Here is a 23,037-nt window from a genome sequence, read left to right as displayed (position 1 = left end):
TTTTCCAACAAATTTTGATTATTTTGATTGAAAAAAAAAATCTTTCAATTTTTCCCCCATGCTGTCAAATGTTTCTCCGATCAATGGAGCAAACGTTTTCGTGACTCGGGTTTTGTTTGTTTATGTTTTTGGCCGAACCAGAATTTCAACCTTCTTATCCTTCCGCAAATATCTTATATTACTTTGTGACGTTAGGTTTCTGCTACACGCAGGCTGGGTGACGAAGGGGGAGACGGAGGAAAGTTAGGAAACGTTTATTCGAAATATATCAAATCTTTGCCGGTTTCAATAGTTATACTTAGCACGATTTGAAGCGTTTTTTTATTGCATCGTCGTACAGCATAGATTGAATACAGAAAAACTTTGGAAATTGAGAAACAAAAAGCACAACAGCTGTTGCATGAACATTATGCATTAATCCTGATTTTTTGCCCCTTGAATGAACCCGTGTGAAATACATGTTGTAGTTTGTATAATTCGTATTTTTCAGTTGTTTTATTGAAAAAAAAGTTGTTCCAATAATATAATTCTAGCGGTCAGAATCATAGAAAACTTTACATTTGACGAGAAGGAAAAATAAAATTGTAGTTAAGTTTAGAACATCTCAATAACTTTCAGTTCCCGCCAAAATGTGGGCTCTCATGATTTTGACTACTGCATTGATTAATGAAAAAATGTAATAGGAGTACTGGTAAGTTTCTTTGTTTTTTCAAAAACTAATGCTTTATTCTGCCAAAATGGTTACAAATTTAATATTCAAAGTATTGCCCATCGCTAGTCACAACATTTTCCCATTTTTCTGGCAATTCACGGATCCCTTTGGGGAAATAATCGGCCAGTTTGTCGGCTAACCACGAATCGATCTAATTTTTGACTTCATCAACATTGGAGAAGTGCTGGTCAACCAGGCCATGTTGCATCGATCGAAAAAGATAGTAATCGGACGGAGCAATGTCTGGAGAATACGAGGGGTGGGATAGGACCTCCTATTTCAGCGTTTCCAAGTATGTTTTGACCGGTTTTTCCTTCAGTGCACGGCTCAAACGCATCACTTGTCGTCAGTAGAGGTCCACCGTAATGGTTTCATTCGGTTTTAAGCAGCTCATAGTACACCAGACCCAGCTGGTCCCACCAAATAGACAGCATAATCTTCTAGACGTGAATATTCCGTGCGGCCGTCGATGTTGATACATGGCCGGGGTATCCATACGTTGCTCGACGTTTAGGATTGTCGTAATGCAGTTGTTCGCACGTAAAAAACGGCGTTTGACGTCTTGTGGTTTCAATTAATACGGCACCCAATGTCCTATGTTTCGGATCTTTCCCATTGCTTTTAAACGATCGTTCTTGTTGCGTTTGTGACAGATTTTGATCGATGAAAGCCTCCAATTCTTTATCTTCAGTTTTTTTGGCGGTCTGGAACGTTCTTCGTCTTCCAAGTCAAAATTACCACTTTTAAACCGTGAAAACCACGTCTGACACGTTCACTCAATTGGAACATGGTCACCATAAACGTCCACCAGAATGCGATAACTTTCCGCAGCTTTTTTCTTCATATTGAAGTAATGAAGTAACACTCCCCGCATAAACGCTCTCGTTGGTACGAAATTCGACATATTCAAAATGACAAAAAACTATGTTGTTTACGCTTCAACTTTTTGACATATACTGGAAAAAATGTCTTCTAATTGGACAAATCAGGATGTGTCGGGTTTACCCTGATTTCCCTCTATCGAAATTTCCAGAGGAGGAAAACGGACGTTTAGAGTCCAATAATGTTGGGCGTACAGTACGAAGAGCATCGAATACCATTGCCATGTATTTGCCTCTGATGCTCTCTGTACGAAAACATGTCTGAGGATTTTCATCAATCCGTTTATAGACGTTGAGCTTGGGCTGGACGTTGATACCTTTGACTGCTGCAATCGTCAAGTTTTTCCTTGATGCTCAACAGATTCTGCATCTTCCAGAGGGTTTTTTTCCTCCTGTTATCCAGCTACTGAACCAATACCATAATCGTCAGATTTAATCAAATAACGAACGATTTAAAATGTCTGCTTGTTCAACGTGAAGTTTGATAGAAGACGCCGAAGTCATCATTAATTGTGCTATGACCACGAGCAGAATGCAGATAGCTGTTCTAGCATAAATTGCAATCGACGTCAGTTTCATAAAGGGTGCAGTTCTTCCGGCATAGCAGTTCAACAGCGACCAGAACTGGTTCGAGGGCATCGAGTATCGAGATTGAGCAACTATTTTTGAACAATAGGTCGGAGGTCGTAGAATCGGCGCAACGTCGCCAGTTGGATTTTTCGTTCGGCATAGAGGCGAATATTATTTATGGTGTAAAAATTAAAATTATCGAAATTACCGGTTATCGGTTGTAAAATTACCGATAATTCGGTAATGGAAAATGACTCGGTATTACCGGTAAAACCGGTTAACAATCCTCAATTTGGATGATGTAAAAAAAAATTGTTGCGTATTTCATAACAAATTGTATTTTTCTGTTATGCTTTATCATGAAAACTAGCGTGAGAGTACATACCATGAGTACATTTTGTCGAAGTATATTTTCAAATATTATTGGCATCCCTTTAACCAATCAGCAGCTGGTTCGAAATCTACCCCCTATTGTTTGGTCTTGTCTTAGATAGATACCTGAATCTACAACAATTATTCGATACCTGACCTGATTAAGAGATTTTTGCAGTCGGGTGCTATGATTGAGGCTAACATCTTTCAAGCAAAACTGTCAGTGGGAAACCCGATTCAGAGCAAATCATAGGGAAAATATCAGTGGGGAACTCGATATGTTGGCTTCTGTCAGTTCAATAGGGGTTCTATTTGAACGTCACCTACGTGGATTTTTGGCAGATGGCCATTGTTTGATAGCTGTTGTTGCTCTCTGAATTGAAACATATTGCATTTGACTACAAAAACAAGCTGCTGTACCTTAACACCTTAACACCCAAGGGCCACCATAAATTCATCTCTACCTGTTATTGATTTATTCTATAACTGTACACCCAAAAAAATTGTAAATTTGCGAGAACAAATCTTGGAAAAGTTTTTGTTAGAAACTTGTTTGTGTTTGTGTTTTAACCTAAATATGCACAAGTTTCGATGTATGGAAGAGTTGTAGGGCCATTATCTACCATTTATTTACCATTTCATTAAAATCTGGGATGACCATTTTGAGAAAATCGACTTTTAGTTTTTGAAATCATTTTTTTTCAGTGTAGAATTTAAAAAAAAAATTTAATATTTTTTTCTGAAAATTCAATTATTTTTCTAAAACTCTTCTATAGATCACATTTTTGTAGAACTTACAATTTTCGAGTAAAAAAAATTTATATGAAAATGATCAAAAGTATTTGACCCTTTCCATATGTTAGTCTAGAGAAGTTTTGGATGAATGAAGTATGCTAAGTTGCTCAATTAGGTAAGATCTGTACACCCACAAAGTTTCATCAAGTTCTGAGAGGGCCATGCCAACCCATATACGAGTTGGCGCGAAATCCGTCATAAGCATTAAAAAATTAAAAAAACAAATCATATTTTTAACCCCTTCCCGTATTATTTAATACGTCACATATCAAATGATTTCACTAGCCTGCTGAGCGTTCTAGCGCTCTATGTTATTCAAGTACCCACGAGTGAGACTCGATGTTGTACGGGAAAGGGTTAATTGGGGAATCTTCACCAAGGAAAAATATAAAAGAGCAATAAACAGAAAATTTGTGAACATTTGTTGCGATATGCTGCGATACTCACATTTCCCTCATTTTTCTTGATATTGCAGTTGCAGAAATGGCAAAGCTCGCACTGGGGCTGAGTTTAGGACAGTCAAGCTCAAGTGGGACATCGAGCATGTCCACTAGTCTCGAATCGTCCTTCACGGTCAGTACGCATCCTGCGGCGAAACGTGGCCGACTGCTGATTCGACAGCAGAGAATAAAAAAGGAAAGTGATTCGTCATCGTCCGGTCAGCAGTATGGTTCCGATTTGGATACCCCCGATGGCACAACAATATATGCCCAAAATTTGCTCACTGTTCCCACACACCATCGTTTCGAGCGACAGGTTTCCGAGCCGATCATACCGACATCGTCGAATGTGATTTCGCACGAAGGACGAACACCAGGTGGAGATCGGTCGCATACGGGTCATCTGCTTTCCGTGCCATCCCAGCAAGCATATCTCGTGAAGCAACACTCCCACCCGCTGTTGCTCAGTCAAACGTCCAGCTCGCTAGGAACGCACCAAACGTTCCAGGCGATATCATCGTACTCATTGCAACGACAGCTCTCTCATCCGTCGACTACTGCACAAAGTTCGACTCCATTAACACTGGTCACTAGCAGCAGCGGTGCGACGCATTACTTAACGCCGTCCTCCTCGTTGAAGGCGGATTCGGACGAAGAAGCCACGTCCGCCACAACAATTCCACAGATCCATCTTCAGACCGACCGCACGATGAGCCCAACGGTGGTTATTGTTCCTGATGTGGAGTCGGGTCAGCAGCAGCAACAGCACCATGTCACGTCGGGCGCTTCCTGCTTACCTGCAAGTACAAGTGCCAGCAGCAACAATTTCACCACAGCAACCACCAGCACTACCAATTCATCGTCAACGTTATTAACCGACCTGACAACGCCCAGTTCGATTCGAGTTAAGAGTGATGAACTCTCACGGTCTGCCTCGTCGCCTCTGGTAAGTTGTTGATTGAAAATTAAGGTTCAACAATTTTTGACGTAGAACTACGTCTTTCATTAGGGGGCCAAATCAGAAAACAGGTCACGTTTTTATGAAATAAAGTTAACGTTGATAACTATTTTTGCCGCGAACGGATTTTAACGATTTTGATATGCTATATATTACGATCCCCTGTTGTGTAAATGGATAAAATTCATGAAAACTTTAAGCGTTTCCAGTTTTCCATATTTGTTCAGCTGATTTGTGAGCATCTCTTCCCGTGCCGTCAATAATGAGCAACTTATCAACGAGCAACGAAGGGGGAAATCGTAAGATTTAAGGTGAAGGTGGAAGGAAGCCGTTGTAGTAGTATGGGTAAAGCCACGTGTATTTATGGGGTAATAGTGTTTGTGAGAGAAGAGCAAAGCACACGTAAATAGATCAATTCACTTATCAGACTGTGTGGCGCTTCACTGACACGAGTTTCAGAATACATTTGAAAAAAATAATTATTCAATACTAAAGTAAAATGTATGAACGATGTATTCCGATGAACAATTGCAAATATAAATATATATGGAAGGAGTATTTGCATATGAACTAAAATTCTGATCATACGCGAGCGTAACATGAGTAAATTTATAACACATGTGAATTGGGACTTTTTTGGTATTAACAAGTTCTTCCGCAAGGGTCTCCGTAGCCACATTGGTTGCGCGTTCGCTTAGTAAGCGATCGATCGTGAGTTCAAAACTCAGGGCCCTCATTGACCATCTTTGTGTTGTTGTCCGGTGGTCCAACTGGATAATGGAAGAACAGAAAAGAATACTCTTACGCCTAAATGGCTACTGTGTGAATGTACCATATGTAATGGTATAGAAGGAATACTGGCGAATGACAACTGTGTAATGTGCTAATTATAGATATGATAACCATGTGACATGTACACGATTAAAATTCGGCTCTGTTACATCTAAAAATGCTAATGAGCCTTAAATAAATAAATGGGATAAAAAAAAAGTTCTTCCGCACAGTAACTGACACGAGTTTTAGAATACATTTGAAAAAAAAAATATTCAATACTAAAGTAAAATGTATGAACGATGTGTTCCGATTAACAATTGCAAATATAAATATATATGGAAGGTGTATTTGCATATAAAATTCTGATCATACGCGAGCGTAACATGAGCAAATTTATAACACATGCGAATTGGGACTTTTTTGGTATTAACAAGTTCTTCCGCAAAGTAACTCGATGTTGATAATTCCTTAATGTTTTTCTTTAGACGTTATCGTTAGAGCTTTAACCCTTCTCTTCGTTGGCCAAGGCATTTTGATTGAATGTAATACTTTTCCGTCAATACAATTTTCTTAACCAATGTTAAAGTTGCTAATAATTACATTATAGATCCATTAAACGTAAACATAATAATTGTTTTGATATCAACATAATTTCATTTTATTGGTTTTCATCCAAACAAAACCATTGCGGAAAATTGAAAAATGAAAATTCAACCTTCAGAGCACTAGCTCGAGTTTTCCGACGTTTTTCACTATGTATAATCGATTACTCAAAAGATATTGAATTTTCATCTGCGAAAGTCTCCGTAAACGAAGGAAAAGAAGAAGAATGAAGGGGAATTTTTGTCTAGAGCATAAACAGATGATCTCGCTGAGGCAAACTTTCAAAAATAATTCTTCGTGAGGACACCGACTGGACAACATCGTTGCTGAACGAGCTGGACGGCGAGGGATCGAGTGCCTTTCTCAAGGCAGTGAGGGTGGAGATGTAATGTAGTTGTAGAGTAAAGTTTTCCAAGGGCCTTTTTCAAGACTAGAGATGAATGAACTAAAAAGTTTAAAATCTTTATAATACAAAACCTGACCTGACCCTGGCAAACTTTCAGTCACGTTCTGTATTTAAAGCAATGAACATCGCTCGTTCTTCCTTGTTTTGCGTCATCACATGTCTTCGTTTCGGATTGAGCTGAGGACGTGACCAAATTATTCACGCGCTGATGTCTCTGGCATTGCAATCATTGCATCATAATGGCGCCATTGAGGTCAGGTTTTGAGCTACACAATCATCAAGCTAGGCTATCGTCGGCTCACCAAGAAAATAAATGTTCTGGAATTTTGGTTTCGCATGACAGTAACAAAACTCTCTCCACAAAGCATGAGAGCTAAGCTAATCTAGATCGGCAATATTAACAGAAAGGGCTTCTGTCGAGTACGTGCGTGCTTCATAACCCGTGCATAGAAATAGGGCATTTTCGCTACGCTGAAACCGCATTTGTATCTGCTTCCGTGAGCATTGACCTTGTCACGATGCAACAATCGCCTAATTTTTTAATGCTATGATTGGCGATTATTGGGGGAGGGGGGGGAACGTGATGATGAGTATAAACAAGGAGGGGGGATAGTGGGAGAAAAATATTTGCGCTAGGGTAATTAGTAATGAATCTCTGCTGAGACAAATATTCAGTCTTTTTCCAAGCAGTTAACATTGTTTATTTTCCGTCATCAAAAAGGCTTCGTTGGTGCCTTCGACATTGCATCTAGTGATCCCCGACAATCGTTCGATTAATCGATTAATCGAATACTTCCTACAGAAATCGAACGAATACTGCACAATCAATAATCGAAACGAACGAATAATTTACGTCGATTAATCGATCCAAACACAGAGAAAAAAAACGAACGGCCGCTGCAGTTTTATCCTGAAAATCAATCATTATCTTTGACGATCCCCTAAACTCGTAACCGAAGTTCAATGCCGTCAACGCGAATTGCGCTTCGTCGATTATTTGGGGGGATTAATCGTATCGAATAACAAACTGCTGACAAGCATTCGATTAGCTGATGAACGATTAATTTTAAAAATCGGAGATCACTTATTGCATCAATGTATTGAACTGACGCCATGGCGAAGTAGGCGTTAAGATTGTGCGCCAAAACATTATTTGGGGAATACCAAGCATCTTGAATGTCGTATTGGAATGTTATAAGTTATTTGAGTTCGCGTGCAAGACGCAAAACTGCCTTGAACTAGGATTGCATTTGTGCTAATATTGATCATAATGAAGCAATGCTACTTTTTTCGAGGTTATAGAGATCAACAGAAAGAGTTTATTTCGTTTATTTAGTCTGAATAAATGTCGTTCTGCAATTTTTATGCGATTTGGTTTCGCTTGCCAGTAGCAAAACTTATTTCTTTTTTCCTTGGCTCTGTATGCATGCTATGGCGAACGCTTGTTTGGCGCTTGGATTACGTTGTACGAACGATGCCTAAAGGTGCGATTCCACTGAGGCAATACTAAATAACATGTAGCATGATATTTGACACTTGCAAGTATTATCATTGTTGTTGTTTCCAGTTATCGTCAACTGATTCTACAATAAAAAAAACTATTTCAGGGCGTTCATGCCATTCTACCGAACAGTTATTTCTAAAATTTCACAACATTTTAAAAAAATATCCGAAATTAAAAACAAGCGACTTATATAAAAAAGCAGCGTAATTCTACGTCAACAATGCGGTCGTATCTTGGACACAACCTCCTATAATTTTTTTCTGCTCTTCCAGACATGTTCCAGATCGGCGGATTTTTTGTCATTGGAAAGCCAACGCTCAAGTCACTGTCCAGTGGTGCGGGAAGGACCCGCGCTCGGCTGCAATTTTTGTTGGAACACAATCGACGCCCACGGACGCATTCTGCGACGCAAAACCAAGTACCACTGCCCCGAGTGCCAGACAAACTTGTGCATCGTACCCTGCTTCCAGGAGTACCACGAGCGGCAATCGGCAGAGAATCCAACCCCCACCAGCAGTGACGCTACCAGCGGAGGAGCCAGTGGGAGTGGTAGTAGCAAATCTGGGCTGAGGAATTATCCCAAGTCGGGATCGATGTAAAGGTGTTTTGTGTTTTGGAGGTAGCGTTATTCCGTTCGGGCCTGCGCTACATATTGTGTCAATCTCTGTTTTTACAATAATATTAGTATTTGGAAAAAGAGTCAAAAGAAGGAGAAAACAGCAGAACAAACTGGATCGCTCCCCCGATCATCGGATTGCGGTGATCGTTACTTTTTGTCGGTGGAGTGACCGTTGATTTTTGTCCATGTCCTGCGGACAGGTTTATCGTTGGTATAACAATTTTTTAGGTGTAAATTTGATGAAACAGAAGAACTACGATAGCCAAATGAGCGACGTCTAAATAAGCCTTAATTATTCACTGCTTCTGTGAGGATCGAAAACGGGGAAACTAATTGATAATTTGAGGGAGAAACATAGATAGAAACCAATAACGAATCGAATTGGAATATTTCTCAATAAGTGTGTAATAAGTTATATTTACGCAATGATATATTCATGGGTACAAATAATGTACTGTTTTTGTTGATTATTCATTTTAATTTTGAAGTTATTTTTTGGTAATATTTTTCGGTTTAGATATTATAAAATATATTTCTGTTATTATATATTTTGTACACTGCGTTGGATACTGTAAATTATGGAAGATGAAATTCTTTGGCGCAGAGGCCAATTGTGCTTCTTGGGTTGCCAGAGACCATATTCTTTGTACTCTTTTTATCGTACTTTTATTGATAATTGAATTTGTATTATTCCAACCAATTGTTAATCGAGCATTAAAACATTTAAGCTTCTTCGTTATATTTTGAAACACAGTAGTACCATTTCAAGTTGCTACAGGGAAAAACAATCATTCGTGCTCAGTTAAATAAACTGTTATTTGTTTAACCCTGAACATGCTTGTACATGTTTCCAAACGGCTGGAGCTAGGAATGGATTGGTAACCGTTGTTCGTACTTGAATGGGTTTTGTAAAGCTTGGGAATGATTTAAATTAAGTTAGAAGAGTCGGTTGTTTTCATAGAAATATATGACACATTACGCAGCTCTGATGCAAATGTTGTAGCATTAGGTGTAAATCATCATTGGATAGAAAAAAGACTCAGATACAGACAATCACCACGATTCGACATTTCGATCGACTTGCTAAAAATCCATTCTTTAGCCCGTTCGAGTTGTTTTTACATTTCAATCGATCTGTTTCTTCTCGATCATTAAATGGCAAACACATTCCTAAGTGTGCGAAATTATAACTCGATCGAAATACCACTTTCGAACGAAATGGAAATCCGTCGAAATACTGAATAGTGCTGGATACTTCACTGAAATACAGACTATGTATGGCTAGGTTCAACTCAGTTTTCAGGAAAAAATCAAAGCGAAATTCGCGTGGGTGGATATATATTTGTTTCAGAGTATTTCGCCATTTTTCTTGAAGTTGCCAGAAGGTGCTAGATTTGTTGTCGAAAAAACTGCTCAAAGTGCTACGTTCTGTGTCGTCCAAATACACTGATGGGCGCAAAAAATCCGCCCCCATTTGAAATCAGAGTGATTCTATATTGAAAGTATTTTCAAACTTTTCGGTATTCCAGTAAATAGTACGTAAAAATAAATGACTTTTGTTTCTAAATGGATACTTTTAGGGGAAAGGACCAGATTCAACCTTTCTTTGATTGCCCAAATGATCGTTCGTGATTTTTTTTACATCCCGGATAATTAGCGTGTCCGTTCCTTCATCAGCCTTACGTATCGGTTCTCTTTCCGATCAATCGACTACGTTGCCGAGCATCTGATGCTTTCGAATGACCAGCTAAACCGCACCACGACTTACCCCATGCTTCCCAGCAATGTTTCGTTGAGATTTCTTAGGCTGGAAGTCACGCACAATCAAATTTCGGACCTGTTTTGAGATTTACTTTCCACCCTCAGCGTCAAAAACACATCACTACGCACCAAAAGTTGACTAAACAGCTACGAAAATTATGATGTCAGATGTAAACAACCGGCTATCAGAACGGAGGAGTGATTCGATGAGCAAAACACGATGAAGCAAATTTTGATTGTGGATTTTTTCTATGGTATCTATTTAGGAACAAAAGTATTTTTTTGTTTTTCCTAAAAATGAACCAACGATACACTAACGTTCCTAGAGGACCTTCGACGTCTCAACGTGGTAACACTTGTGTTTAGTTGAGATTTCTATGTCAAATAACACGCCTTGAATGCGGTCTGAGCGGCAAGCTCTGGAATACGCGTGACCGAACCTAGATTTGTGGCGCTGTTGAAGTGCTGCAAAAAGATTCAAAGGATTTACATTTCTACGTTGTCGTAACAAGGATAATTTTGGATTCATGAGGATTCAAGGATTCACTTCATGAATGATCTACGGGGGAAATCAACAACCGGTCGGAACACAGCGACAAAAAAAACAATTTCGTCTGCCAGATTAACGAGGAAAAGAGGAACCAACCAACATTGTGGTTACGGATATGCTGACGAAACCGTTGGTCAACCATCAAACTTTCGAGGTTCTGAGAATCGGCTGGAGTTCATCCGTTAAGGAGGATTTTTTGCAATCGAAGTGACTCCAACAAGCCATGATTCGCTTGAATGAAATTAAATTTTCATGATCAATCGGCCTTCAAACAATCAAGTTGTGGCACTTGTTTGTCGGTTCGACCTACCGGCCACTATTCATAGTTTCCATGGTATGATTCCAACCTGATATCCATATCCTAGGCATTTTCAGCCTAGAAACCTAATAATCTTAGAATGTGTTGTGTAGAGTTTGTAAAATATTTCTGTTAAAAAAACAAATTTCATCATGAAATCATGATTTTTTTTATGAATGGTGATGACAATTGAGGGGTTCGAAAGGAAAGGGGTGTAAGTGACTTGATCGATTTCTCTTAATCATTATTTATTTATTTGCTAACAGATATAATAATTATCCCAATGACATGAACATTACGACACTACACATATTAATTGAAACTCTACGGAAACAACTCTTATTTCTACAACGTGAAACATTAAAGTCAAACACATCGTAGTATCTGTTGAAGACACGGCACATCCTTCGCATGGGCTCGTTAAATCCATAATTTGTTCGCGAGGGATGGACGCATAAGCAAACATGTGTGCGTAAATTGCGGCGGCGGATGTTCATTCGTTACTGAAAACACTGCTGAACTGTTTACGAAATAATTCTGCAATATCTGGAATGGTGGTAGCGTTCCCTCAACCATGACTAACGGTGTAGCCCTGTTTCCTTTCTTTGAGTATTCACGTGTTGCCAGAACCTCTTAGGGTTGGATTTTAGACGCTTGATGTAGTTGATCGTTTAATCGTCTTTAGTCTGAATTAGCCTTGGAATAACGCGCCTTCGTAGATTCGGTATGAAGTTTGGCATGTTCCCGAAGCGCTGTCCTTTTCCGTTTCTTCAAGCGCTTAAGCTCCGAGTTCGACCATGCAGGTTTAAGAGGTACACGGTTAGTTCGCTTAGGTACAAATTGATCAATGGCATAGATCATGATGCACGATACCGTTGATGTCCCGTCGTTGACGTCGCGATAGGCCAGTTCTTCATCCCAATTAACGTTTGAGAGGAAATTGTTCATCTCGTCGAAGTTGGCTTTGTTAAAGTTGTAGTGTATGCTCTCTGTCGTATCTTTGTAATCACGTTGTACGCAAATATCAATGCAGACCAGCAACGGGGGATGATGTATGCAACTTTTTACTAGCGGAGCAGGAGCTAGCATTACGGAGCAGTTGGAACACATTTCCTCACTCACAAAGCAGAGGTCAAGCATGCGGTTGTTACGATTCATAACTCCGCTCTTTTATCCGAGTCTTAAAGTGCGATAAGCGTCCAACAGATTACGGGATGCGAATCCAGTCGATGAGTCAGATGTAGGGAAATAAAAATCATGGGTGTTCTGCTCCTATCTTACATCACGTAAGTTGAAATCTCCAAGGATTGTCAAACTGTCCTTCGTGCCCATAAAAGAGCTAATCCAGTCGAGCGACAACAAGTGCTTTTCGATAAGAGTGTTGTCGTTTACACGATTCGGAGGAATATATACCACACAGATGAAGAGTGTTGAGTCGCCCGCATTGATCGACACCCACAATTGCTCAACCGTCAGGATTTCGGGAGGGGATTATAGCGAGAACGAATAGCCAGCAAGACTCCGCCACCAGAACTTTTGTTGCTGTTGGAGGGTGATCGATCTTGTCGGAAAACGGCGTAATTACAATCGAAGAGCTGGCTTGAAATAGTGATGTCATTGAGCCATGTTTCAGTAAACGCGTAGATGTCGTAGCAGTCGTCGCTGCAAGCAGTCGCGTACTTCGCTAACGAGGTGTTAATTCCGCCAAGGTTTTGATAATACAGGAGAACAGTTGAACCCTTGCGTTGGCATCAGTCGTTGGGAATAGAGACTCTGCCAAAGGCCTGTGGTATTCCGCTGCAATCGACGAAGGATCAAGGGAAGGAGCGTCGTGAATAATAAGATACTTGCCTGTCAACACCGTGTACACCCGTGACCGAGTGGTTAGCGTCTCACATTATGTAGTATTGACGTGTTCTAGGCGTCTTATTTGGCTTGAGAAATCTCAACTATGTATTAATTAATGACGCTAGTTAAAGGGTGTGTCACATCAAATTGCATCACGGAAAAAACGCTGTAGAAATTCGCCCAGTAGACCGATCCTTTTGAAAATTTTAGACAGTAAAATAAAAACTATTAAACAACTTTTGGCATTTTCTTTTTATTCATACTTCGAGCCCAAGCCCGTATGCTCGCACCTTCCTCTTTACCCCGTCCATAAGGTTCTGTACAACGTCAGGTTGTAGTTTTTTTTTTTAACAGAAATCCATTTTCTCTTGAAGTCCGCCTCCGATTTGACAACTTTTGGGTTCTTCCGGAGGGCCTGCTTCATAATCGCCCAATATTTCTCTATTGGGCGAAGCTCCGGCGCGTTGGGCGGGTTCATTTCCTTTGGCACGAAGGTGACCCCGTTGGCTTCGTACCACTCCAACACGTCCTTTGAATAGTGGCACGAAGCGAGATCCGGTCAGAAGATGGTCGGGCCCTCGTGCTGCTTCAATAGTGGTAGTAAGCGCTTCTGTAGGCACTCCTTAAGGTAAACCTGCCCGTTTACCGTGCCGGTCATCACGAAGGGAGCGCTCCGCTTTCCGCAAGAGCAGATCGCTTGCCACACCATGTACTTTTTGGCAAACTTGAATAGTTTCTGCTTGCGAATCTCCTCCGGAACGCTGAATTTGTTCTCTGCGGAGAAGAACAACAGGCCCGGCAGCTGACGAAAGTCCGCTTTGACGTAGGTTTCGTCGTCCATTACCAGGCAATGCGGCTTCGTCAGCATTTCGGTGTACAGCTTCCGGGCTCGCGTCTTCCCCACCATGTTTTGCCTTTCGTCGCGGTTAGGAGCCTTCTGAACCTTGTGTGTACGCAGGCCCTCCCGCTGCTTGGTCCGCAGGACGAATGAACTTGACAAATTCAGCTTATTGGCGACATCCCGGACCGAACTTCTCGGATCACGTCTAAACTGCTTAACTGAGCGCTTGTGATCTTTTTCACTGACGGAGCATCCATTTTTGCCGTTCTTCACCTTCCGGTCGATGGTTAGGTTCTCGAAGTATCGTTTTAGTACTCTGCTGACCGTTGATTGGACGATTCCCAGCATCTTACCGATGTCCCGATGTGACAACTCCGGATTCTCGAAATGAGTGCACAGGATTAATTCACGACGCTCTTTTTCGTTCGACGACATTTTTCCATATTTACGAAAAATTGACAGTGAAGCATGGCCAACGTGATCTATACACTCTTATCTGATTATAAGCGAAAGCTGAAGATATAATTCCTAAAAATTAAATTTCTACAGCGTTTTTTCCGTGATGCAATTTGATTTGACACACCCTTTAATGTAAAAGTTGAGACGGCAAAAGTTCCACAGGGAACGTTGATGCCATTCAAGAAGAAGAAGCCTGTCAACACAGGCTGGAAAATCCTTTCACCAGCCTCGATCGCAGGGCCAGGACGACTTCGATGCAGAAACCAGCAAATCGCTAGACTGGGTCGGGTGGATCCAGGGTTTCCGAAGCACAGTACACATTGCGTTCTGGTGTATCCACAACCGTTCGCAGTGAGTTAGAATAACTGGGTTCAGCTGGGGAGCTTGAGGATCTTGCGTCGTCAGAAGGGCGTTGATTTCGAAAGCAACACGGCAAACCCGTGGTCTATAGCTTAACGTGGAGCTGCAATTTTGAGAAGCATCTGGGGCAGAACAGTCACCAATACACGCGTACTTGCCTTGAAGTGCCGGCTGGGAGACCCCTTCCGAGCCTCTGTAAACAGGTCCAGGGCGACTGAGACGGCAGCATGTATGGTATCGTGACTTTGACGATGTTGATGGCATGACTGTTACGGGGTTAGAAGGGGTTCCTAAAGTGATTTTTAGCATGCGCCCTGGTGAAAATGACGCCGATGTTTCTAAGCAGCCTGTCTAAGGGCTCCGTTATGATAGAATGTAGTTTTACCATTCAAACAAATATTCGGATCCGTCTTCATTCAGGGAGACTACAATGGGACCTGCTCATGTGAAGGAGATGACTGGAATCAGAATTTCACTCTCCGTTATTAGATCAAACTCCAGAAATTGACTTTCAGCACGAAATCGGCCTTATCAGCACGGTTGCCAAAGATACATACCCCTATTCTGTATTTCAATCGATTCGAGATATTTCGAACGACTTGATAAAATTCCATTCTGTACTTCGGAATAGGAAATGCGAAATTAGAATTCGAACGAAATGAAAATCCGTAGGAATACAGAACAGGACTGACAGATTAATCGGTGCTTCTACGGATTTTTTAGACATTTTAAAACAAATCACGCTTAACTTTTCAATTGGACCTATCTGTTTTGATCGATTCTGTTCATCGACGTCCTCTATTGTTAATAACTCAGCGGTAAAAGCATTTCCTGATGTATTCCACGATTTGGACTCTAGAAGAGAACCTCGTTTATCAAAGTACCTGAAAATTTCGCAAAGTCCGTTTACAAGGCAGTTGTTATCTAGAGAGGAAGTTAATAAAGAGAATCGATCAAAACAGAAAGGTCCTATTGAAAACTTAATCGCGAATCTTTCAGTGTATGAACGGTAAAACCAACGAGGTGACATCGCTTATCTCTTCGAATATGCTCGGATGATGCCAACCTGTCAGTGCAAATCAAAGTACCTACATTTCAGCTGTTGTTCGCTACATCGACTCTCTCTTTTGGTCATAACTTAGCTGCAAACACGTTCCCAGCTGTATTTGACAATATGGAAGATAGGCCAGAACCTTATCTATCGGATTCTATACCAAACTAAAATCGGAACGTTTTTCCAGTTGAGTTATTAACTAAAGAGACAGTTGATGAAGAGAAATCGATCAAATCACTTACACCTCTTTTACTCTGAGCCCCTCGAATCATAACCTTCGCAAATTAGTCAGCAAATGAAATTTGGAAAATCGAAAAAAAAAATTGATGCTGAGTGACCTAAAAATGGATAATACGTCGAGATCAGGTGTCATCTCGAAAAAAAAAACTAGCCGAAAATCGACCTTCTGGGACTTATGGTATGGAAAAAAATGTCACAGGAGGGTTGTGTCCAAGACACGACCGCATAGACGTAGGATTCCGTTAGGCTATCTGTTGATTTTGGATATGTTTGAAGAGTTATATCGTTAAACGCTTTGATAATGATTTGGTTTTAATGTCTCCGTTAGGGAACACATTTCGGTAGGAACAAAATTCCCCCCTACTTTCATGTACTTGCAATACCGTTAGTTTTTGTTGTTTTTTTTTCTCAGTGGGCTGTGAGGCTGTTATGTGGTTTGCTTTTTGATTCTGGTTTGAGTTTTTCTCATCAGAGAAAAAGATTTGCTGGCTCCTGAAAAGGGGGTGCTTTCAAAATGTTTTTCAATTCACCATGATTTCCAGCGTTTTTATCCAATTCATTTATTTGTAAGGCTCAATTGCATAAGCTTTGCGGAGCGGCTAATTCAAGGTTTGTTTATACAAAGTTTCAACTAATTGCTATGATTAGTAGGATTCGACCGAATACTCGCGGTTTACTCGAGGTTAAAAGGGCAACAATTTTTGTGGAACGGGTCAGGTTAGGGATATGAATATGAGGTATTATTGTCTCAACCGAGTGTTGCCGCACGTGCTGTAGCATTGTGCATAATGACCAGGGATAGCATCTGGTGTTCGAGGGTGGGCGACGGAGGTTCCAGCGTCCATGAAGAAGTCTGCACAAAGCATACGACTTCACACCGAAACTTTTGACAGTAGCCTTTCGGACAGAGTAGTTTGAATTGCTCATGTTGTTGATCGGATTGACTGGTCCCTGGCTTTTTGTTTTATCGTATTTTTCCACAATTTGTATAAAACCATTAGCAAATTCATCAGATAAGCTTACGTTATTTTCGTTTAGTAGTATATGCTGTTTTATACTTTTTCCCATGCCTGTTATAATCTGATGACTTCGATATGTTTACTAGCTGAATTATTACTTATTCTGATACTTATTCCCACAATTTCGGCATACTAAACATAGTAACATATTCAGTCTACCTTTTATATCATTGTCATCCATTTCAAATTTTTCGATTTGTTACTTGTAAATTTAATTTTTTTTTTATCAAGAAGAGCAACAGAGAAAATGCGATCGATGTTTAGTCTATTTTCCCGAATAGGACAAAGAAGAAAAAATATCTTCACAGTATTTTTACATATTATACACTTGGAGAAAAAAAGAGCCGTTGTAAAATAATAAAAAATATACACTATCTCAATCCCTCAGTTTTGGTTTCCATGACAAAAATGGTAGCTGCAATCAGAAACACTTATTGTTGTAGGAAGATTCTTACTGAATATTAAAATAATGGAAAGTACCTGACATTTAGCAGAAAATAATAAAAAAAACGCTTGGATGATGACAATTGAAAGGGAACGAACTAAAGGTAAATATATTTTTGGATTTCCGTGTTGAATAAAATAAAAAAAAACATACAAACAATAAAAACAGACATAATCAAGTAGCTTATCTTTTCTCATTTACATAAGAACTATATTTATATCTGTGTTTTACTCATTAACACGTTCCGTAAGGTTTGGTAGAATAATGGAATGAATTTGTACGAAAATGACATGACACAAAAACAGTTTGAACTATTCGTTCCACTGGAAATTTGGTGTTATTGTTACTCACACCACACACACACACACACAGAGTGGTGAACAGGAAACATATTGTTGGGAACGCAGAGAAAAAATATTTGAAATGAAGCTTGGTAACACATTGAATGTGTGAACATTAAATTGTATGGCAATAAACGACTTGTATATTGAATTGTTAGAAACGACGAAACTTGCACAGAAAATAGATCGTATATATTAATAAGTGGTTCAAATATTGGATATTGATGCCAATCCGTTTATTAATCCGAAATTTCCTGGGAGATTTTCGAGAGTACAAATGAAACAATACATACATTCAACAATGAATACTTTATTACAGCACTGTCAATCGTTCAACGAATCATATATCAATCACATGAGTTTTCTTTTTTTTTCATACGACCATGTATGTCGTTTATTTTATTCTCTTCTAAAATATAGTACTTCGAAAAATACCACTTTTCCATAGCTAAAATCTATCGACAGTTGCTGTTGAGGGATGGGGAGGATTCAAAGCCTAAAAAATGCTTTCGCCCTAAAAAATAAATGTGTAGTCTACGTAACGGTTCACGAAAACCTATGCTTGATTCATTCGCAATCTCATCAGAACATTGCTTGTTCGTTACATTGTCCTAAACAACTCTACCCTAAATTGATAAAAAAAATTATATGGATTCACTATCCACAGCAGGCCTGATCTACATACTCTAGAGCTAGCACAGTGAGTTGTCTGCTGCTGGTACGTAAAACGAAACCGTCTACTTAATTTTAATCTTATGAAGTTTAAGTTTGAAACCCAGCATTTCGCTGAGAACGCCGGAAAGTGCCGATAGGATGACCACCTTCACCGTGGTATACAAATAGGGGTTCGCACTGAGACCGGATATCTTGAATGGAGACTCCAATTCCTGCGGAAGAAATAGTATAATTGAAGTTACTCGTGCTGTAATCATCTTTGATTCATTGTTATTGGTGTACACCTTGTCTCATAGATTTTCAAACACTTTTTCATTTCGTGTATTTTGTATATTTTGTACACATGATGAAGCGTTCCAAGGAAATATTTTCGCTAAAATCATTTACAGTGAATTATTGGGTGTACAAATAAGTTTCAAGCGGTTTTTTTGAAAAGTTCAACGTTTTATTATAAAAAGAAGAGAAGTCACAGATCATTCAAAGTACTGTCCATTGCTAGCTTCAACCTTCTCCCATCTTTCTGGTAGCATACGGATTCCACGCTGAAAGAAGGACTGGTCTTTTGAGGCAATCCAGTGATCGACCCTTTTTTTGGTATCATCATAGGATTAAAATCGCTGCTCAGCCAGGCCATGAGCGTTGTCATGTTGCAGAATCACCTTGTCGTGTCTATCGGCGTATTGCGACCTCTTGTCCTCCAAGGCTCGGCTCAAACGCATCAATTGTCGTCGGTAACGCTCACCAGATAACACAGCATAAGCTTGGAACCATGAATGTTCGGTTTTGCGGTTGATGTTGATGGCTGGCCGGTCTTAACCCAAGCTTCCACTTTTCATCACCAGTCACGATTCGGTGCAGGAAACCTTTTTTTCTGTCGCTGAAGCAGTTCTTCGTAGATTAAAAAGCATCTTTCAATGTCTCTCGGCTTCAACTCATGTGGGACCCAATTGCCTTGTTTTTGAATCATTCCGAGTTGCTTTAAACTATGTGAAATTGCTTGTTGTGTTACTCCCAACGTTTCTGCAAGTTCTTGTGTCTGGCATGGATCTTCATCGAGTAACTTCACCAATTCCTCATCTTCGATTTTTTTTTGGTGCACCGGGACCTCATCTTCCAGGTCAAAATTACCACTTTTGAATTGGTGAAACCAAGCTCTGCATGTTGGTTCCGACAGAGCATGCTTGCCGTAACTTTCCACAAGAATCCAATGTGTCTTCTTTTGTTTGCAGTAATGCAAAACAATTCCACGCAAAAACGGCTTTGTTGGACCGAAATTTTCCATTTTTGGAGTGATGGGAAAAATGTTGTTTTGACTTTGAGGATTCAATACGCACTGATACTTGAAGCCTCAACCCTTATCTTTATAATAAAGTTGTGTTGTTCGATGTGTTTTTAGCTTATAGCACATAAGACTTATAATGGTTGATTTTCGAACCATGCATGAAAGCGGTATGGAACTACATCTGTTATGCGGACAGTGAAACGAAAACGTTTTTTTTTCTCTCAAAATTGCTCAAATGTTTTCGAACAAAAAATGTTTGTTCGCATGTTGAGCATACGTTTTACATTGTGTAGAATGCGTAACAGCGAAAATGCGATTTTGTTCATTTTGTCATTTACGTCTCCTATACAAACATGGGCAGTACAGTAGGGCCGTTATATGATTATATGATATGAAATATGATTTTACAGAAATAATTTCCCATGGTGCCTTTATTTTGATTTTACGTGTTACAAATCACGACACAAAAGAGAACGAGACATTTATTGAGCTATGTGGAGCTCACGGAAGGGTAGGGGTAGGGTAGGGCTCCTTCTCCCTCTCTTAGAGGGGGCTGCCATACAAATGAAACACAATTTTTTGCATTACTCGGAAATTAATCAATCAAACGAAACCAAAGTTGGCATGTGAAAGTTTAAGGGTGCAATAAATGTTTCTATGATGGTTAGACAGTCCTTCCCCCACTCAAAGGGGGGGCTGCCATACAAATGAAACACAAATTTCTGCATTACTCGAGAATTAATCAAGCAAATGAAACCAAATTTGGCATGTGGAGGTTTTAGGATGCAATAAACTTTTCTATGGTGTTAAGATACTCCTTCCCCCTCTCTTAGAGAGGGCTGCCGTACAAATGAAACACAAATTTTTGCATTACCCGAGAATTAATCAAGCAAATTAAACCAAATTAGGCATATGGAAACTTTAGACTTTTTGAATTGGTGAAACCAAGCTCTGCATGTTGGTTCCGACAGAGCATGCTTGCCGTAACTTTCCACAAGAATCCAATGTGTCTTCTTTTGTTTGCAGTAATGCAAAACAATTCCACGCAAAAACGGCTTTGTTGGACCGAAATTTTCCATTTTTGGAGTGATGGGAAAAATGTTGTTTTGACTTTGAGGATTCAATACGCACTGATACTTGAAGCCTCAACCCTTATCTTTATAATAAAGTTGTGTTGTTCGATGTGTTTTTAGCTTATAGCACATAAGACTTATAATGGTTGATTTTCGAACCATGCATGAAAGCGGTATGGAACTACATCTGTTATGCGGACAGTGAAACGAAAACGTTTTTTTTTCTCTCAAAATTGCTCAAATGTTTTCGAACAAAAAATGTTTGTTCGCATGTTGAGCATACGTTTTACATTGTGTAGAATGCGTAACAGCGAAAATGCGATTTTGTTCATTTTGTCATTTACGTCTCCTATACAAACATGGGCAGTACAGTAGGGCCGTTATATGATTATATGATATGAAATATGATTTTACAGAAATAATTTCCCATGGTGCCTTTATTTTGATTTTACGTGTTACAAATCACGACACAAAAGAGAACGAGACATTTATTGAGCTATGTGGAGCTCACGGAAGGGTAGGGGTAGGGTAGGGCTCCTTCTCCCTCTCTTAGAGGGGGCTGCCATACAAATGAAACACAATTTTTTGCATTACTCGGAAATTAATCAATCAAACGAAACCAAAGTTGGCATGTGAAAGTTTAAGGGTGCAATAAATGTTTCTATGATGGTTAGACAGTCCTTCCCCCACTCAAAGGGGGGGCTGCCATACAAATGAAACACAAATTTCTGCATTACTCGAGAATTAATCAAGCAAATGAAACCAAATTTGGCATGTGGAGGTTTTAGGATGCAATAAACTTTTCTATGGTGTTAAGATACTCCTTCCCCCTCTCTTAGAGAGGGCTGCCGTACAAATGAAACACAAATTTTTGCATTACCCGAGAATTAATCAAGCAAATTAAACCAAATTAGGCATATGGAAACTTTAGAGTGCAATGAATGTTTCTATGGTGGTTAAATACCCCTCCCCCCTCTCTTAGGGGTGGCTGCCATACAAATAAAACACAAATTTCTGCATTACTCGAGAATGCAATGGGCGGGACGAAGTTTGCCGGGTTATATATATATATATATATATATATATATATATATATATATATATATATATATATATATATATATATATATATATATATATATATATATATATATATATATATATATATATATATATATATATATATATATATATATATATATATATACACTAGCAGACCCGGCAAACTTCGTCCCGCCCAAAATTTATTTTTCGTTATCACATCCATTATTAAAATTTCCTTTTACTATAAAATAAATTTTACTATAAACTTATACCAAAACTCGACAATATATCAGATTATTTTCAGACACAATTCTCGTTCATGATTTTTGAACCACTTGCAAATAACATGTTTCTCCGTTACGTTACATGCCAAATATGGTTTTATTTGCTTGATTAACCGTTTGAACACGGGGGAGCGCGATAGCGCTCCTCTTGTTATATGCGAAAAGTGCGGGGAGCGCGATAGCGCTCTTTTTGTTCTATGTTATTATTTTTAACTTAGCACCTCTTAAAGTAGGATTTCGTCTTCTGGGGACATTTTTTAAAGAGGCAATTGTGCAGCAAACCATAGTTTTGAATGAAATTGTTTGAATATTGTTTAAATATATTATTTAAAAAAAAATTATTTATGTAGAGGTGAGGGAGTTTATGGTAGAAAATTTTATAAACCTCACTTTTTATGTGTATTTTTCTATTAAAGGGTGTCACATCAAATTGCATCACGGAAAAAACGCTGTAGAAATTCGCCCAGTAGACCGATCCTTTTGAAAATTTTAGACAGTAAAATAAAAACTGTTAAACAACTTTTGGCATTTTTTTTTATTCATACTTCGAGCCCAAGCCCGTATGCTCGCACCTTCCTCTTTACCCCGTCCATAAGGTTCTGTACAACGTCAGGTTGTAATTTTTTTTGAACAGAAATCCATTTTCTCTTGAAGTCCGCCTCCGATTTGACAACTTTTGGGTTCTTCCGGAGGGCCTGCTTCATAATCGCCCAATATTTCTCTATTGGGCGAAGCTCCGGCGCGTTGGGCGGGTTCATTTACTTTGGCACGAAGGTGACCCCGTTGGCTTCGTACCACTCCAACACGTCCTTTGAATAGTGGCACGAAG

The 23,037-nt window shown here is 39.5% G+C and overlaps 2 protein-coding genes across 4 annotated transcripts in view; one reads left to right on the top strand and one right to left on the bottom strand.

Moving 5' to 3' along the window:
• The window catches only part of LOC129764367 (protein tramtrack, beta isoform), a 95,192-nt gene extending 77,143 nt beyond the window's left edge, over nucleotides 1-18,049 (top strand). The window contains exons 5-6 of the mRNA XM_055763365.1: nucleotides 3,806-4,716; nucleotides 8,288-18,049. Coding sequence (XP_055619340.1) covers nucleotides 3,806-4,716; nucleotides 8,288-8,614 — 1,238 coding nt within the window. The 3' untranslated portion in view covers nucleotides 8,615-18,049. The remainder of the gene's footprint in view (nucleotides 1-3,805; nucleotides 4,717-8,287) is intronic.
• Nucleotides 18,050-18,144: 95 nt separating this feature from the next.
• The window catches only part of LOC129768701 (protein phtf), a 33,869-nt gene continuing 28,976 nt past the window's right edge, over nucleotides 18,145-23,037 (bottom strand). For all 3 annotated transcript variants that reach the window (XM_055770503.1, XM_055770501.1, XM_055770502.1), the window contains exon 8: nucleotides 18,145-18,737. In XM_055770503.1, the coding sequence (XP_055626478.1) occupies nucleotides 18,588-18,737 (150 nt within the window). In that variant the 3' untranslated portion in view covers nucleotides 18,145-18,587. The remainder of the gene's footprint in view (nucleotides 18,738-23,037) is intronic.

Source organism: Toxorhynchites rutilus, chromosome 2, assembly GCF_029784135.1.
Source record: "Toxorhynchites rutilus septentrionalis strain SRP chromosome 2, ASM2978413v1, whole genome shotgun sequence".
In the NCBI taxonomy this organism is placed as follows: domain Eukaryota; kingdom Metazoa; phylum Arthropoda; class Insecta; order Diptera; family Culicidae; genus Toxorhynchites; species Toxorhynchites rutilus.
The sequence above is the reverse complement of the archived record's forward strand: the minus strand, read 5'-3'. Positions and strand labels throughout refer to the sequence as shown.